An 18,751-nucleotide genomic window follows, 5' to 3' on the forward strand; every position below is an offset into this window, starting at 1 on the left:
GAAATTGCAGATTCTGAACACGAATGATATTCCACAAAAAAGGGGTAGCAACAAACACTAAAAGCTACACATTTTTGGTGATCCAAAAAGCCACCACTATCATGCCATTCTTCTAAGGATCTCAGACAAAAATGTATTTGAGCATTCCCAGAATGACTTTACCATAGAGTCAGCTGCTATTCTGAAAAACTGACCTAACAGCAGTGCCTCTGAACATGGGCAAAGTATGTTCGCCTTGTGAAGGGCACTAGTTTCTTTCTTTTTGTAACCTCGTAGAATTAAAGAATCCCTGTCTTCACCCAGTATCTGTGATAAACTTATGTAGCTGGGAGGGCAAAGCTAGTAGTCTTGTACAGTACTTCAACCCTGTCCAGGAGTGCCATCTTGGCCCCACAACTGTGGGTTCCTGAGGCCATGGGTGCCATGCAACATGCATGGCCCTGACGCTGAAATTTGTGGGTGCCCAGCCCCTTCATGGGGAATTTTTTGGGTGCTCAGGAATCCTGGGTCCCAGGGAGTCAGCGCCTATGATCCTTTGAGTAAACCACTCCAGCGCTTAGCACAGTTATGTAGAGTATTCACCGGACTGCAGCAGTAAAATAATGGAAAGATTTATTCAGAAAACACTAAACAGAACATAAATTCAGGCGTATCGAAAAGCAGTCTAGCAATTAAACTTCTCACATAGTGGAAGAGGGTCAAAGTCAGAGATGTAGGGTTAAAACATTTAAAACTTTTAGATGTCCTAGAAAATTATTAAGCCACATGTATATAGACTTCAGCCTTCTCAGTCTGAAATCAACTGTCAGTCTGCCCAATTGGTTTCAGCAGGTTGTTTGCTCATGTTGCTCTATCTCTAGGGGGGGGGGGGACAGACATCTTCTATAGGTGGAAACAGTGACAGCTCATGCCCATTAGACCTGGCAGGGCTCAGGGGTGTGTGGCCAATAAGTCACAGTGGCATGACCAGTTCTGGTTTTCTCCCCATCCTCCTCCCTTGCAAAGATACCAAGGAGATTTAAGCACTGCAGTTGTACAAATACTTAAGCAGTACCTACCTAAACTGAAAAGTGTCTTACTTTGGTTCAGAAGAGGTCCCGGCTGTCACAGTTGATTCTCTGTGGGAGAAAAGTTGCATTTCAATGCAAAGGAAACAGTGCAAATGGGAAAAGAATCTGATCGATTACATATGGCTTGTGGACTGAAAGCAACAAAAACAGTAAATAATGATGTTTGCTGGATTGATTTCCGGTCCAGACATGGGGCAAATAAGCGAACACTGATCATTTGCATTCCTGTTTCCATTCAAATTCTCTGACCTCCCTACATGGCTGCCAAGGAGATGTTTAGCATCACGTCAAGTTTGGTAGTTAGCATTAGTAACACAGTTGCTCAGACCAGGAAGCAGGCCGCTTGACCTGGAAGCTTTTAAAGGGGCTCTGGGCACATTACCTGTCTTGCAATGCTGTGGCCCGCTGTCAGAAAAATGATTCCATGCCCAGCGTTTCTCTTCTCTCATCAGAGCACACAAGCCAAATCCTTGCTTGTTATATCTGAGTTCTGGCTTCCAAATCTGGAGGAATTTCCCGCAATATAAGGCATTCCTCCTATGCTGGGGGTAATACGACCAGATTCCCTTAAATAATTTATATAATAACATGAATGATTTCTATAAATAAGTGCATGTAAAGTTACCATGGAAGAGCAAAACTAAATAAATAAAAACTGTATGTGCAATTGCCATCTATCCCACATCACATCTCATCATTATCTGTATTTATGTTCATTCTACTGGCTATACAGTAATCCCTTGGCGGTTTAGTAATATATATTGATAAGACACCCGTCTCCTGACTTTGTGGCTGCAAAGAAGCAGGTTCTTTGATTGCCAGGATCTCTAACCTCTTTCTTTTATTTAGTTTCCCCCCTCTGATGCTCTTATGCCCCTTGGGGAAAGGCTGTAACTCAGTGTATAGTGTCTGCTTTGTGTGCAGAAGATTCTAGGTTCAATCCCCAGCATCTCAAGGTAGGGTTGGGAAACACTCCTTCCTGAAACCCTGGGGAGCCACTGCCTGCCAGTGTAGACAAAACTAAGTAAGAAGGACCAATGGTCTGATTCAGTATTAGACAGCTTCCTATATGTCTCCTATATGTTGCACATAAGGATAGGGATGGTTTTCCAGCTCCAGAGAGATTCCCCTCTCTCCCTCAAAGAGGCGGTTTGTGACACACATAGCAAAAAGTGTGTCATTTCCTGAGCACGATCAGCATTTTAAAAGTTGCTTTAATGGTTAAGGTGTGGGTGAATCCAACAATGAGCACTGTCAGCACTTCAAACAGGAAAGCAACACCGCAAAAGCCAAAGAACAAAGAGAACCTGATTGGCCACAAATGCCTTGCAAAGGAACGACATCTTAGCAGTGGTCATGAGGACGTTTGCCCCTCATATATTCTGACAATGTAGGCTGTCTCTGCACATGATTCCCATCATGTGAGTGAGGAGCTCTCCTATCTCTTTCAAAAGTCTTCCTCCTAAACACACCCAGGGCTAAGGCTCTTCCTTAGTTTTACCTAGTTCTGCAGTTCATCACTCCTGTGTCTGTTTTTCTCCCATAAAAATTCAGGAAAATGTTTTGCCTACTTTTTGAGGGGAGGGCATGCATTTACTTTAAAAAAAAACTTTTGTGGTAAATTAGCGAAATTAAGAATTTGTTCTTGTTCTTAAGGTATCTTTCACAGCAGAGCCCTTTAACGCTGCTGAGGCATTTCACTTGAATCAAAATGGAGGCTCCACACAGCACTGAATTTAGCTTTCTATTTTCCAACAATGCCATTCTCCAGGGTCAAGATCCTTCTATGTTTACTTACAAGCCCTATTCAGTAAAGGTCCCTTTGAATGTTAAATTAAAACCCTGCCAATGTTGTTGCTTCCTGTTGATCAAAGCTGGAGGATTACTGATTAAAAGCCTGTTAATTGCCTCTTGAATAGGGATCAGAGGCAGCATGCCAATGAGTACCAGTTGCTGAGAAACAGCAGTGGGAATGGGGCTATTGGTCTCATTTTTTAAATAGTAAGATAGTGTTATTTTATAATTGCAAACTCAAAAAGAAAAGATAACAAGACATTAACAAGTAATTAAAGCCCCCCCCCAAGAATCTGACATTGGGGCAATTAAAGGTAAAGGGACCTCTGACCATTAGATCCAGTCGCGAACGACTCTGGGGTTGCAGTGCTCATCTCGCTTTATAGGCCGAGGGAGCCGGCATACAGGTTCCAAGTCATGTGGCCAGCATGACTAAGCTGCTTCTGACGAACCAGAGCAGCGCATGGAAACACCGTTTACCTTCCCGCTGGAGTGGTACCTATTTATCTACTTGCACTTCGACGTGCTTTCGAACTGCTAGGTTGGCAAGAGTAGGGACCGAGCGACGGGAGCTCACCCCATCACGGGGATTCAGAAAAGAAAAAAAAACAGAGGACGGGCTTCTGTTTCCCAGCCCCCAACCTATAAAACTGCAATAAAATGCAGTATCTGTAATTTTTCTGCCCTATGTGGAACCACTACTTTCATATCCTCTTATCCAGGATAGGGGTGAGTTGTTGCGGGAAAGCTAGATGTGTTGTTATTTGTTTCTAAACTGCCCTTCACTCCACAGGATCATAGTGTGGTATACAGCAAAGTAACACATCACAAATGTAATAAAACAGATTTGAACCATAGCATCAAATTCACCCCCCCAACTACAAATCAGCTGTGGACATTGTTCCAATACCCAAGCCTACCCTTTCCCCCCAAACATCAGCATAAAGAAGTATATATTGAGCCATCAGCAAAAGTTCATCAGTGAAGAACACAGCCGTATTCCAAAGGCGAGGGAGTTCCACAAATTGTCCAGGGCTGGGGGAAGAGGGCACAGAGAAGGCGGCCCTCTCCAAGGTCGCCACATGGTGAGCCAAGCTTATCTGTGTAACCATAAAAAGGGCCTCCCCTGCAGATCATAAGCCAGGGCTGGCAGGTATGAGAAGAGACTGATGCTTTTTCATGTATTTTGGTCTTAAATTGTCCAGGGCTTTATACGTCAGAGTTCAGCAGCAAATAAGCAGCCAGTGTAGCTCCTGGAGGACTGGTGTTATATGAATTCCCCTTGCTGTATCACTCAAAACTCTAGCAGCTCTGTTCTGCATCACTTGCAGCTTCTGGAGGATCTTGAAGGATAGCCCAACACAGAGGATATTACAATAGCCTAAACAGGAGGTGGGTAAGTGTGGTTGGGCTATCCTGGTCAAGGAAGTGTTGCAGCTGATAAACCAGAGATAGCTGGAAATAGTCACTCCTAGTCACCTACTCTCCAGTGACACAGCCAGAACCAGGAGTACCCTGCAATTCTGCCTAGTACATGCTGTTTCTTTAATTCCCAGGTTGGTTCCCAACCCAGGATTTCTATGAATGTGTAATGCAAGTGTTAATAAACCAGAATGATTCTGGATGAAACCATTATAAGGATTTGTGGGGCTCACCCTGCCATTTGGCAGAATGAAGCCATCTGGTTTAGGCAGCATAGGGTGGGGGGAATTGATGAAAGCTGAATTTGTTGCCTGGATAATAAAGCAGGACTTTCTAAAGTGTTGGCCCTAGCAGGGTGGGGCCCCCCCACTTGATTCAGGCAGGAAAATGTTTTGGATGTGCACTGAGAATTTCGTTAGACCAGCACCCTCCCTCCCCCCACCTCATGCCTGGGTCTGTGCTACAGTGGGTGTGGGAACTGCAGATGTCTGAGTTCCAGGATTGGACCAGCCCTTGGCCTGTGTTTACTAAGTGTCCACGCTTTCTGTGCTGTGAGCAATAAAGCCCGCAAATGGCTGCACATGTGTTTCCATTTATCTCCAGCCATGACTCACTGCTGGGCGCTCAGCCGGCTCCACTCCCTGGCCGTCAGCAGGACCCGCCTCCACCCTGGCTTCCTGACCTTAGCATTGTCAAAACACTCATGCAGATCCTTCTGCGCCTGTTGCAATTTTTCTGCACATCCCCAGGGCATTCTGAGGCTGCTGTACTGCGACTGGACCTCCTTCTCTTCGGCAACCTTGGCCTGAATTTAGAACATGGGGTCTGGGAGGGACCAAGTGGTCAATGCCATTGGCACGTTCAGAAATAAGGATGGGGTGGGAAAAGGGCAAGATCTGGTGACTACATGAAGTGCCATGGTAAAGCAGCAGAGTTATGACACAGAAAAGTTTGCCCTTGCCTGTTTTCAACAGAAGTGAGTTAGAGAGGAGCTCAGGGCAGTCATAGAATCATAGAGTTGGAAGAGACCACAAGGGCCATCTAGTCCAACCCCTGCCAAGCAAGAAACACAGTCCCGAAGCCCAAGGAGAGGAACAGATTACAGAAAAGAGAGATAATTTTTTTTCCTTTTATAAAATGGATCACATGCTCATCGTGAGCATGCTACTGATCTTGAATGGCCAGGCTTCCCATCAAGATAGAAGCCATCAGTGGAGGTGGCCAATTAGGGAGAATGAGGCACTGCCTCAGTCCGCCCCCACAGCCCCTGCCTTCTTACTTACAACCAGTCCAGAGGCCTTGGCTGTCAGCTTTGTCCTCCTTAGTCTCAGCAGGGAGGAAGATAGGGACAAAACCAGAATGAATTGGCTGTGTTTGCACCTGTCATTGGCTTTGGCTCCATTTCTGCTGACCTTATGCTCTACCAGTCCCAATGGACATCAGTCACCACTGGAAGTCAGTTGCTGCTGCAAGGAAGAGGCATCATTCAGAATACCCCTAACTTTGGAATTGTTTGAGGAAAAGCAGGGGGGAAGCTTACGGACAGCAGCTTAGATTTAGGGAATGCAGCGCCCAACAAACACACTGCTCCTTCAGCATGTTCAGGCCATAGCAGACCCCTAACTTATGTGGAATTACCTGGAACCTGGCTGAGATGAATGCGTGTGAAGAATATACAATACTATGTTGTACAATTCAGTTCAACTTAGTTAAAGTGCTTGGGAAGGCCTCTCAAGCTAATGAAAGGGAGACGCTAGAACATAGTATCAGAGGCTTTTGCCTCTTGATGTCATGTTGTTCTCACTTTCCTCTGTGACTAGACTCATGGTCTGAGGATTGAGAAATCCCTGTATTTTGGAAAGCAGCAGAAGCCACTTGGAAGAAGAAGCTGGGCAGTCTCCTGCCTTGCTGCCAACAGCTGAAATGCATTTCCTCCTCTTGCTATGAGATTCCATCTGGCACAACAAGGGTGGGAACTTACCATGTTTTTAAGAGTTGAGCTGCAGCGCTGAAAACAACTTCCGCAGCTTAATTCGAGCCAGGTCTCAATGGCATTTCACCTCAGAAACTATTTTCAGTGCCTTGGTTCATCCCTAAAACATGAAAAGGAGTAACAAATAAACAAGGTGGCACTATGCATGTGCAGAAGCCCTCTGTCTCACTGGAGTAATCATAAATAGCTCCCCAACATCTGGGATCAGAAGGCTGGTAGCAGTAGACCAGCTGATAGAATTCCAGGTGTTTTCAAAACCTTCGATTCATCACTGATAACAAAGATCAAGCTGGTCTAGAAATTTCACGTTCTGATCTGGAAGCACTTTGGTATCCCAGTGGTGAAGCTGCTTTATATATTCTTCTAGAACTCCTAGCATTTATATGCTGGCATTAACCAACTTCCTCAGCCCCCTGGAGAAGACAAAGGTAGAGAAATTGGAGGAACCAATTCACTGATTTTCTCCAAGGGAAGGAAAAATTATCCAACAATTTCTTGGTGGTCAGACTCAGTATTATTAGTGGCACTAGCACAGATTATTTCTCTACCCACCCCCCATTTTGGTACAGCTGGAGAAATGTGTTGTGGAAAGGTGTATTATTGGTTTCTTTCTGCTTTCCAGCCTTCGTAAAGCCGTGCTGTTTCTTTCTGATGAAGTGTGCATGCATACCAAAATAAAAACTTAGTTGGTCTTTTAGGTGCTACTGAAGGAATTTTTTTATTTGGTTTCTTTCTGTTCTTATTTTTATCATGTATTTTGTGCGAGGGGTTTTTTTATGTTGTCAACCACCCTGAGATCTACGGGTTATAGGGTGGTATACAAATTTAATAAACAAAACAAAACATTAAACAGCTGTGCTGGTATCCTGGTCACCATTTTTGTATCCTGCACAATATTCTGGAATCTAGCATACTTTTGGGTTGCAGCGAAAGGAAAAGTGGCAGCTGCTGCAAAAATTGTGGAAAATATTCAGAGAAAATTCTGCAAAGTAACCTTTTTCTAGGTGGGGGCAGGTGAGAAAAAAAATCTCAATTATTTTTCCTCAGAAAAATGTTGGCCCAGCTCCGCCATATTTCCTCTGGCAGCCTCCTGTCAGAATGCCTTGGGGAGTTCTATTGCCAACAATGGCTGCCTTGCCAACAGTGGCCGGGCCTTTTTTTTTTTTTAAGGCCACATCTGACATAGGACATCACTGGAGGACTTATCTCTCCTCAACTGTCACCCACATCACTTAGAGGCCTTCTCTCGCCTCAGCCATTATCAGACTGCTTCACTGGGAGAGCTGGCAGAGCTCAACTCCAGTCAGCTGTGCTGTGACAGGCCTGCTCCATCAGGCCTCTCCTCCCCTCAACTGCCATATGGGGGCAGCCATTCCATCAGGTGGCCTCCATGTGAGAGATAAGGCTCATTTCACCAGCTTAGGCACCTGAACAGTGCCAGCTGGTCAATATGAACTGTTGAGAAATTGGTGCCTGAATTTTGATTTCCCCCACTATATCCCTGTCCCTTTCCCTTGTGTGTCTTTTATATATATATATATATTCTAAGCCTGAAGTTAGGGACCGTCTTGTTTTACTTGTAAGTCAGCTGCTGTGGGAGACTTTCTGGCTGATGCTCTAAATCAATCAATCAATCAATAAATCCTTTCTGACTGAATGGCCAGTTGACTTGTTTTCTGGATGTTTAGCTCTGCTGAATTAACATAAATGCATATCCCAGGGATCCTCTCTGCTGACAAGGAGCCAGGAAAACTTGGCTGGGCTTGCTGAATGATATTGGGGGCAAGATTTAAGGAAGGGGGCAGGAGGAACCAGTTTATATGGGTTAATCAGTGCCGCATTATTACTATTATTGTAGATTTATAAATAGACTTCTACGCTCAACTGAAGGAGATTTATAAACATACCATGAAAACAACTTTTAAAGCATTTTTTTTAAAAGTAGAAAAGCAACAAGACAATACAAAATGAAAATCTAAGGCAGATATCTTTTTATTGAGCTGGAAAAAGCTTGTGGAAACAAAAATACATTCAAATGTTTCTGGAAAGGACAAGGGGTGGACACCTGTCCTATCAATTAGGATCAGTTAGGATCCTGTTCCACAGAACAGGGGCACCCATCCTAAAAAGCCCTGCTGTCGGTTATTGTGGAGTGACCTTCTCATGTTTGAGGGTCTTTGAGGGAAACTCTTCTGCTGCATGCAGTGACCTACAAGGAATAGAAGTAGTAATATATTGGGCTCACAGGTTTTATAGGGGGGTACTAATAATGGAGACAAAATACCAATATTGTGTAGCAGGGTGCTACCTCCCCACAGAGCCTCCTTTTAATCACATTTTTACAGCAATACTACTATTATTCTCTCTCTATAGAAAATGCATGCTGCCTTGTGGAGCGCCAAGCACATGCCTGGCCTTAAATAATTTATCTAAATTATGTCTATACACACACAAATATATATAATTTAGCACTCCTTCACAAGGTTCACATTATGAAGATGGAATTGAAGGTTTAAGTAGGGCTGTATGCGCTTACTCTTTTAGCAATGATAAACTATATACTATAAATCATATTACTATCTATAAATCACTATATTATACCCAGGGGTGCCAACTTGAATAAAATATTGGGGGGGGGGCAGGTAAGCCTCGCCCCACATCACAAGACGTGGCACACGCGCACCATTTAAATGTCAATGCCCATCAACTATTTTGGGGGGGAGGAGGAAGCCCCCTCAAATATTTTATTCGTGGGTTGGGGGCGAAGGGACCTCGGTCCCTAGGGGTTAACTGCCATGAATCTGTATCTCCGATAACGCCAGGCGTGTGCTTGGCGCTCCACAGGGCTGCATGCTGTTCCTGAGCGGAGAGCTCCAGAGGGAAGGAGCTGTCAAGCAAAGAAAGCCCGCGCGGGTCGCCAGAAGCCGAGCCTAGCCGGGACCGGAGGCGAAGGGATCGAGCAGCGCAAGAGGGCTGCCGGGAGCAGGCGAGCCGCCCGCTCTGGCCCAGTGCCACGGAGAGGAGGGGCAGCGAATCCCCAGAGCCCATTAAAAAGCCAGGCTTCGCCGAAGCTAGGAGAAGAAAACACCTCCATAGAAGGCAGCAGCAGCAAGCAGCAGCAGCCACCACAATCTGCGAGGCTCCGATTCTTCCAGTGGCGGGATCTTTTTCCAACCCCCAACCAGCCCGAGAGAGAAGGCCGAGTGCAAAGCCCAAACTTTCGCGACTGCCTGCTGCTGCCGCCGCCTAAGCGCCAGGAGTCGCCCCGGGATCGCCACAGCAGCAGACGCAAAGAGAAGCACAGAAGATCGAGGCGGGCGCGCGCGCGCGTGTCTGGATGAGGCGGCAGCAGCAGTGAGCAGTCAAATCTCGCCCACCCGCCACCCCTCCTTCCTTCCCTCCTTCTCTCTCTCTCTCTCTGTTGGTCACTGTCCGCAAGATGAGCGCTACGATCCCAAGCCTCTTGGCCTCGCTGGCCGTGTTGCTCCTGGGAAGGATGGACCGCCTCGCTGACGCCTGCAGTTGCTCCCCGGTGCATCCGCAACAAGCGTTTTGCAATGCAGATGTAGGTAAGAAAAGGACGGCCACCCTCCCCTTCTCTGCGGCTCCCCTAGTGGCTTCTTACGCGGCGTGATCCCACCCCGCATTTCTATCTTTCTCTCTATGCCCCCACCAACCGCCGCCGCCGCCGCCACCACCACCCGGGAGCCGCCTTCGCTCCCGCTGCAAACTCACTTGTTAGCAGCCAAAACAACCCCACCCCTTTATCCTGCAAGAAAAGAGCCGCGGTGCGCGCGGGGAAGGGAAAGGGGAGGTCGGTTCCCTCCTGCCCTGGCCTTGGCCAACAGTTGCTATTGTTAAGGAGGCTTTGGGGTTCATGAGATTGTTCCGCTGGCCCCATCGGTTTAAGGCACACGCAGTCACACATACACACACACCCCGAAGTGCCGTTCTCTGCTGGTATTCGCCGCTTCCCCCCGCCCTAGTACGCCCGCTCTGACCCGATCCACAGGAATTCATTGGAAAGCACAAAGGCAACCACGGACTCAAATTCCTCTTTTCTGACGATGGCTTTCTGCCTGCAAGATGCAGGCTGCCAGGGTTTGGTGGGAACAGCTTTGATACAGAGGGGTGGGGAGAGGTGGTGGAAAGGGGAAGGGAATGAAACCAGGAAATGAAAACTTCACAAAGGCAAACGGAAAACGTTGGGCCATCTTCTCTGAGTCGACTCGGTCACCTTAAAAAAATTCCTTTGCCAAAAGAAACAGGGTGGGAGAGAGCCACATACTCCCCCACCCAAAAAAACCAACCCCCCAATTGCTGAACAGTTCTAGTGTAATTTAGCATGTGCACCTAGTTCCTATTTCCATTTCTTGAACTCAAGGTACAGCTGTGCTGTTATCACTATTCTGGGGGTTGCAAGTTAATTTCCCTTGAACTAATTTGGTGGCGCTTCAAAATGCAGGGCTGGGCTGACAGCCTACACTACAAGGAGATCATCATCTAGTGGAGGAAGCCGGAGAGACAGATGGAGGGAGGCATGGGAGGATCTGAGGCTACAGAGCCTGTCTGATGGCACCAGAAGGGAAGCTGCAGGGCATGAGGAAGCTTGGTTGGGTCGGCGCAAAGCGGAAACCAGATTTCCATCGACTTACTGTATATAAATATCTTCACAGTTCCCTAAGCTCCTGGCTCAGGGGAAAGAAGCTGTTTTCTTTCCTATAGGAGAAGCTCTGCTCCCTTGACTATTTTTGCTGACTGCTGTTGCTTTTAATTGTCAGTAATAAACAACAAACCTTGGCTTCCTACTTCTGGGTGCCTTGAGCAATCCTCCAGGGAAACTGTATTTTTGTAGCTAAGGGCCTTTTTTTGGCCCATCCGCATATCCTTCCTATGCAGTAATCAAGCTAGAGGCCCAGGTTGCTTAATGAGCAAGGGCTCTGAGCATTCTATATACAGTATATATATAATTTCATCATACCTGTGGCCCTTGTTGATCGGAAACAGCAAGTGTAGCAATGTTTAAGGAGAGGCATAAAGTCATAGTCACAGTACGTTGCCTCCTCACTTATTGCTTCTTAAGAGCTTCGTGTAGAAGTTCCTCACTGGGTCATAAGAACACATTTAAAGCACATGGTTTCATTAAGAGAATCCTGGGAACTTTAGCTTGTTAAGGTGCTGGGAAATGTGGCTCTGTGAGGTGCAAATGACCGTTCTTGGGGTTCTTTGTGGGAAGCCATGTGCTTTAAATGTATAGTGTGCATGTGACTTGTGTCTGCCCAAGAAGCAGGAATGGAGACTGCCCCTTTAGTACTTGTGTGTATGGGTTTAGCTTTGCAATCCTTTCTTCATCATGAGAACAGAGGAATAGGGGCGTTCTCTTTCTGCACTCAGGGTCTCCTGTGTCTGATCACCTAGTCCAGGCAGTCAGGGCATAATCTAAGACACTTTGCCAAGGCCACAGAACCTGATTTCAATGTGAGGGTGTGTAGCCCTGGAAGATGTGAAGTAATAATACAGGAGAGGGGGTCTTGCCCTCACTACTGAATGAGGCTCCCCAATATTTGGGATTAGAGAACAGATTTCCAGGTTATTGGGTGTGTGTGGTGTAGGCCTGAGTCTCCAGGACTTGCCTTTTTAGAAATTAACTACTGCAAATCAGTGGATTCCCTTTTTGGAACAGAGGAGAAAAGAACCCCGCCCCCCTTTCTGGCTGTCCAATCTGGATCTCTGTGGGCCTAAGAACACAGAGAAGACCTGATTTTGGATTGTGTTTTCTGTTCCACCTGCTGCTTCCCTGGCTTTGGGATGTGCAGGACTTTAGAGACCTTTTTTCCCCCCAGGCGGAGCAGTGCACCATGGGTACTAGCTTTCAGTGTGAGTGGGGAGAAGTCTGCAGTGTGGCCTTCTGCCCAGCATTGCTGGGGCCCTCATGAGAAAAATCAGCACTGTGTCTTTCCATCTTGATTCAATCAAGAACTTCATCTGCCAGCTCAGCTAAATGCTGAAGAAGAGGGCTTGATCATTCCGTTTTGTGATGTCACAGTGTGCGTCCTTTGCACTTGGCAAATGGTGAAAAGGGCTGAATGGAGAGCGAGTGAGAGAGGCTGCCTTGCCCTTCTCAATGCTGGGTCACTCACTGGTGGCTCTTTATTCGTAGGCGTTGCCATTCTCTTTTCCTAATTTGCTCAGCTTGGAAGCTGCTGAAAGGCTGAGCCTGATAGGGCTGGGCCTCAAATTCCACTTTCCCCTGTGAATAATCCCCTTATTAAATCTTAACCTATTAAACAAACAGCCCTGGCCCCAGTTTCCAGATCTTGCTCTAGAGATGGAATTTGAAAATGCTCTGGCAGGGCAGCCTCTCTGCTGCAACAGTCTCGTCCATTAGAAGTTCCAGACTCTCAGGCTGCCCCAGCCTGCCTTCTCTGATATTGTAGTGTGTCCAGGAACTGAGCAGCTGCTGTCAGCAGCAGCCGTTTGCGGTTTCACTTTGCTTTTCAGTGTCACTTCCCTCCACACAAGTAGACATCTCTGAGATATGAGAACCAGTCATTGTATAGTGTCTGGAGCACATACTCTCAGCATATAAAGCCTTTCATGTGGGAATCTGGTGAGACCTCACAGGACCCTTTTCACTCCCTGCAACTAGCAAGAAAGATCCTTTTAACCCCCTTTAACAACAAGCAACAGTTTTAGTTCCCTACTGGCCATGCCTCAATTTCTATCAGGCTAGCAGAGAGGATGCCCCTAGCCCCATGCACTTTATAGTCTGGAATTGGACTGTAGTTTACCTTGCTCCCTTCTGTTTAGTATCCTTTCAATTGCACACCAAAGCCCAGTTTATAGTTACGGCAGATTTTGAAGTAATCTGCCAGTGTGCTTTATTCTGTAAATTATTGATTTGTGATATGAATGGATGTGAAGGTGACAAAGGCCTTTAGCAATACTGTATGCAGAAAAGTTTATTACTATGTATAACAAGCAAGTAGAAAGTCTATAGAGGACTGTTAGTAGCATAATAAAAATAAGGGTCAATATGGGAGAGAAGCCATATTGGTTATTTGGAAAAGAGAAAACAAAATGTGAAATCTAACATGCATTTCGATCAGTGTTTCCTGATGTTCAGTTTGACCAGATGTGATCTAAGCTGTGAAACAGTGCTGAATACAGCTATTTAAAGATACATCTTGCTATAGGGTCTGCCCTCTTCCTATGCAAATGAGTTTTTCAGACCTTTTATTATGTATTCATGGAACACCACATTTAAAGGTACTTTGGGTCCAGTCTGTTTAGGACTATGTGCATTAATACAAGAACCTCCTTGGATATGGTCTGGTAGCAAATTGGTAACCTCTTTTTAATAGGTACAGTTTGTTCATAAAAGACTTCCCAAGATAGTTTGTTGGTTAAAGAGTGTTGATTGTGTGAATAAAAGCAAAGGGAATTTGTGGGAATTACCTGGCAGGAAATGTGGAATGGCAAAAACCACTATTTGGAAACAGTCAGTACAACTATTGAAGTGTCACCCTCAGTCAGTTCTGCTGTGTGTGTGTGTGTGTGTGTGTGTGCATAGGCGTAGCCAGGGGGGCAGCTGCCCCCCATCAAGTAAACAAATAAAAATACTTAACTAAAAGTAAAAGTTGTAGAAATATTCTGACAGATTTTTCTGAGCACTTGGGTCAAAAGAAAGTAAGTTAAAGTAAAAGTTGTTGAGACATTTCATTCTGAATCTGCTAGACAGAGCCAGACAGAGGATGATGACAGGTCGGTGTCCTGCCCCCCCCCAAACACAAATCCTAGCTATGCATGTGTGTGTGTGTGTGTGTGTAAATTATATATTCACACATAGGCTTTGTACACACCGCACATTTAAAGCACACACGCCTCCAAAAGAGTCATGGGGACTGTTGTTCACCCCTCAGAAAGCTATGTTTCTTGTACCCATAACAAACTACTGTACAGTTCTCAGGATTCTTTAGGGGAAGCCATGTGCTTTATAGGTATAGTGTTTACACAGCCACCCTGTTACACACGGAGAGTTGCTTTTAGAAATGATGAGTTGGATTTTAAAAGACGTTTAGACAAAAACAGTAAATGGGTTATGGATTTTTTATCCATAGTGATTAGCCACAGCTAAATAGAAACTCCTCAGTCAGAAGCAGTATACCTCCAGTTATCAGATGCTGGAAACAGACTATAAGGGATGGGCACTGCCTTCATGCCCTGCTTGTCAACCTTCCCAGAGGCATCTAGTTGGCCGCTGTTAAGAAAAGAATGCTGGACAAGATGGACCTTGGTCACACCCAGCAGGGCGCTTCTTATGTTCTTATCCCTTTCTCTCTCATGTGCAGGCAGGCACACATATCAGTTTGCAGAGAGAGAGATTTGTGCTGTTTTTATTCCTCTCGGGAAGCCCTCTTGGCTGACACGGCCCATGGAGAAACAACAGATGTCTGTTTACTCTGCTTGCATTCCATCGCACTGGCTTGTAGTAGAGTCTATAGAAAGCAGCCATGCTGCATTTTACTGTTTTCCTTCCCCTTCCCTGCAGTTGCTTTCATGTCATCAACTACAGCACCAGTTCATGGTGGCCTATGGTGCTATGATCTACACACTTTAATTGGGGTCCACTTCACATCTTGGCTCTGCAGTGGTAACTTTGTGCAGCATCATGCTGTGGATGATTATATTTGTCCTCCTGGCTCCTATGAGTTCCCCAAAAGCACTCCTCTCTCCACTCAATTGCCTGTCAGGTTAGATCATCTGGATAGGACTTGTACTGAGCAAGGCCAAGGAACAGGGCTGGGATTGCAAATGGGTTTGTGTATTATGTTACATTTATTCACTTTTAAAACATCCAGATTCTTCCAGTAAAATATGCAGATTCTGTGTTCAGTATAATTTGGGCTAAACTAATGTGTCACTTGGAAGCATGTCAGGAATTTAAAAACATTTAATAATGACACACACACCCCTCCGGATTTTCATTGGAGCTGTAGTGTGCAGTGATGGAAGCCTAACAAAAATCCCACCCCGCCTCCATGATGTTATTAGCCTTAGGAGGAAAAACACCCTTCCTATGTGCTGTGGTCCTGATAAAAATCACTTCCTGCACCTATTTTATTATTTTAAAATCCCCAATGTCCTTTCAAGTTATACACTTAACATCATATGTGGTTTAACATTTAGTTGCAGCCTCAGAGATTTCTAAATACTTTGTTCACAAGAAGTCCACCCTGATTCATTTAAAGTTACTGACCTCCTGCGTGACTCACATACTCCTCGCGAACTGGAGCAGAGCTGTATATTTCAGGCTGTTGCCTGTTCTTGGGATAAAGAGGAAAGCCAACGGCCAGTATCACTGGTCCAAGCCAGCTATTCCCTTTTGCCTGGAGCATGACAAACCCTGTGAAGTAGATTCGGCTGAGAGAGTGTAACCCTGTGAACTTTGTGGCTGCGGGGGCTGGGGGTGGAATTTGAACCTAAGTCTCCCCAGAGCTCACCTGTATCTCTGACCTGCTATAGATTTCCTAATATACAATGTAATTGGCAGAGAGAACATGAAAGTGTATCCACCTCACTTTCCAAACCAGGATTTTCCCATGTTAACCATCAATATTACCAACTTCTTGCTGTATTTCCCCTACCATGGACAAGTTGTTTTACCCCCATTCCCTGCACCAGAACTGTGATCCAAACAAAATGCCCCCCAAGTGCTTTTGGCATGGGAGAAAAGCTTTCATATGTGCCAGTGGCAGTTTCCTTTCCCTGCCAAACAGCCACTTCTAGGGTGGTATTTTTGCTGGGATTGTGGAAGAGTCAGGAAATGGTTAATAAAATAAAATAAAAATACCCTCACTGCAGTCTCAATCCCATGGCTGCTATTTAAAGTTTTTAAAAGAATCACATATTGCCAGGCTATGCATTTAGATGTAACGTATAATTTGGCCCTACACAAAGAACTGGGGGAAAACAAAATATAGGATCTAGATGGGGAAAGGCAGAGCATAGGATTTGCAGAAAGACATGGTGTGAGGCAGAAAATTTTCCAGTGCTCAATTTTTCCTTGCAAAAAAATATATGCGTAAGTTCATTAGTAACTATAAATTTTGGGCATGCTTGACAGTTTTAAAGTTTTTAGTTCTGTTTACTAACCACAACTCCTATTAGCTATGGCCAGTGGCCAGGGATCATGGGAGATGTAGTCCAGCAACATCTAGAGGGCACCACATTGTCTTCCTTTGCTCGAGGACATCAGGATATTTTCCTTCACAAATTACCCTAATTCACCATTTCCTGGAAAACCCTCATCACTGCCAGAGAGGATGAAAGCGGACAGGAGAGGTTTTGACAAGTAGTTTTTGTAGGAAGAAATAAAATCGGTTGATACAATCCTACCTTTTGAGAGTCTTGAGAAGATGGAAGAAGTATGTCATGTCATTTAGGGGCTTGTTTCATTCATTCTGCCGTATGTGTTGGTCTGCTTCCTGTGAGCACTATAGCTATGCAATGCTTGGAGATAATTTGGTGATTCTCAAATGTGTTTGTATTTTGGATAGACAGAATTGACATTTGCCAGGGGTAGGTAGGGCACATCTGCACTGTGTATAGGTGCTTTAATCTTTGCCAGCTGGGCAATGCAATGCAAGCAAGAATGCCACTGGAGAATTTGGTGTCTGGAAACCAGTGGACAGATTCCCCGTTTTAAAGAGGATGTCCTAGGTATAGGTTGTGCAACATATTGAATAAGGTGGGGGATCTCTGCACTGTAAACTTATGTAAGAGTACTGGGAGTTGTAGTTTGGTGTGTGCGTGCGATGAGAATTCTTCCTATACAATGCAATCTTGAACACTGTAGCTGCCCAGCTATCAAGAGCATGAGACTTGTCCCTGTAGAACCACTCTGCACTTTCTGCTTTTTTTGTAGCTAGACTGTAGGTGGAAAATAATAAATGTCTTACCTTGTTGTGGAAGATTTCATAACCTGGAAGGGCTCCCACAAGATGTAGGAGTAGCTGCTGTAGCTAATTTGGGCTGTATTCAATTCTAGCTCTGTGGTTTCTAATCCTTCCAAAGCACCTGACTGATACCCTCCAGCCCCAGCTACTTAAGCTGCATATTTGGCACTTGTGGGCCGTTAGACTAAAGCATAAGGTGCTCTCCAGAAGCAGAGAGGGTATTTGGGCCCTCTCTATGGTTACTAGAAGGGATGTAAGTGGCACCACAAATGAAGTACAGAGAGGGGCAATATATCGCTCATAGGGAGTTTTCCTGGGAGCCTGTGATGTGCTGAGCTCAGCTATGCCACTGAGACTAGCAGAGATGTTAACTGTATCTGTGAGAGCAAACTTAGCCTGTGTTGGGCACAGGAACCCTATAGCTGTGACTCATTTTTGAGAGGGACCACATCTTGTACTGCACAAGGGCTGAAGGGATAGCAACATGAGTGAGCAACCAAAAGACTCTGCTGATGCTGTTGTCATAGGATGAGAAGGGACTTAAGACTGCCTTTGGCCTTTGCATACGGGAAAGGAGGGGGATAAAAACCCCTCTTGCCTCTGTGCCATGTGGGAGAAGAAAGTGGGCGAAGTGCTGGAGGCCAAATAGAAACAACTCTAGGGGCCATGCTCTCAAATATCTTTGGCTCAAATTGGCATTTTCCTTACAGCAGGCTTGCTTCTGCTATTGGGGACTGGGTTTTTTTAAGTGGGGGCATTTGTGAGTGCCTTCAGACTGTCGCTGTTTTGTGGGAGAGATTCAAGTGCATACATGAAATTTAGGTTTGCACAGTTAAAGTAGTTTGAAGCGCCCAGTTGCCTTAGCACAAAAAAATCCACTTAAGAAAACAGCATACTTTTTTCAGTTAGGGAAATGGTGGGGGAATGTGCTAAGAAATGTGGAATGAACAAATGATTAACAGGAAAGCATGTAAACACCCCCCCCCACACACAAATCAAGATGAATGCTCATTGTTGCATAACCTCCCCATAAAGAAATAATAACAAATGCTTACTAAAGATAGGGCATAGTTAAATCACCATGTAAGCTTTGTAGAAGCAAATTAGGATGAATGCTCAATAAACAGGCTGTCTGAAGGAGCCCTAAGTGTTGGACTTGGGAAGAATAAGTTGTGAGAAGTGAAGGGGTGTCAGTGTCAAGTTCTGTACCTGCATGCCCTGTTTTGCTCTTACCCCAATATCAGATTTAAACAGGTACCATAATGTCTGTGTCATGGAAATTTTGGGCTTTTTTTTGTTTGCTTCTATCGTGTTTTTAGCCACATGCTACATCGAATGCATTCTGTCTAGGACTGGACCATGCCAAAATTGTGTGCTGACTAATAAATCCACTTGCTGGGACTTGTTCTTTCTGGGCAACTTCTTCCAAAGATTGGTGCCAGTCCAACAGCTTGTGACAAGAGTCTTGTGCTAAGCATATCGGAATGCTGGCCCAAAGGCGAGGAGAACAATTC

At 45.3% G+C, this 18,751-nt stretch overlaps 1 protein-coding gene and 1 long non-coding RNA gene across 2 annotated transcripts in view; one reads left to right on the forward strand and one right to left on the reverse strand.

The window, feature by feature from the left end:
* Nucleotides 1–981: 981 nt before the first annotated feature.
* Nucleotides 982–10,345, reverse strand: LOC148686788 (uncharacterized). Its single transcript, XR_015948019.1, has 3 exons — nt 10,218–10,345; nt 6,268–6,379; nt 982–1,118 (listed from the first exon to the last, which is right to left on the reverse strand). It is a non-coding gene; the product is annotated as an uncharacterized LOC148686788 (long non-coding RNA).
* The window catches only part of TIMP2 (TIMP metallopeptidase inhibitor 2), a 29,623-nt gene continuing 20,241 nt past the window's right edge, over nt 9,370–18,751 (forward strand). Inside the window, exon 1 of the mRNA XM_035104202.3 lies at nt 9,370–9,848. Within this exon, the coding sequence (XP_034960093.1) occupies nt 9,719–9,848 (130 nt within the window). The 5' untranslated portion in view covers nt 9,370–9,718. The remainder of the gene's footprint in view (nt 9,849–18,751) is intronic.

The sequence above is a fragment of the Zootoca vivipara genome, chromosome 2 (genome assembly GCF_965207765.1).
Source record: "Zootoca vivipara chromosome 2, rZooViv2.hap1.1, whole genome shotgun sequence".
Taxonomy (NCBI): Eukaryota; Metazoa; Chordata; class Lepidosauria; order Squamata; family Lacertidae; genus Zootoca; species Zootoca vivipara.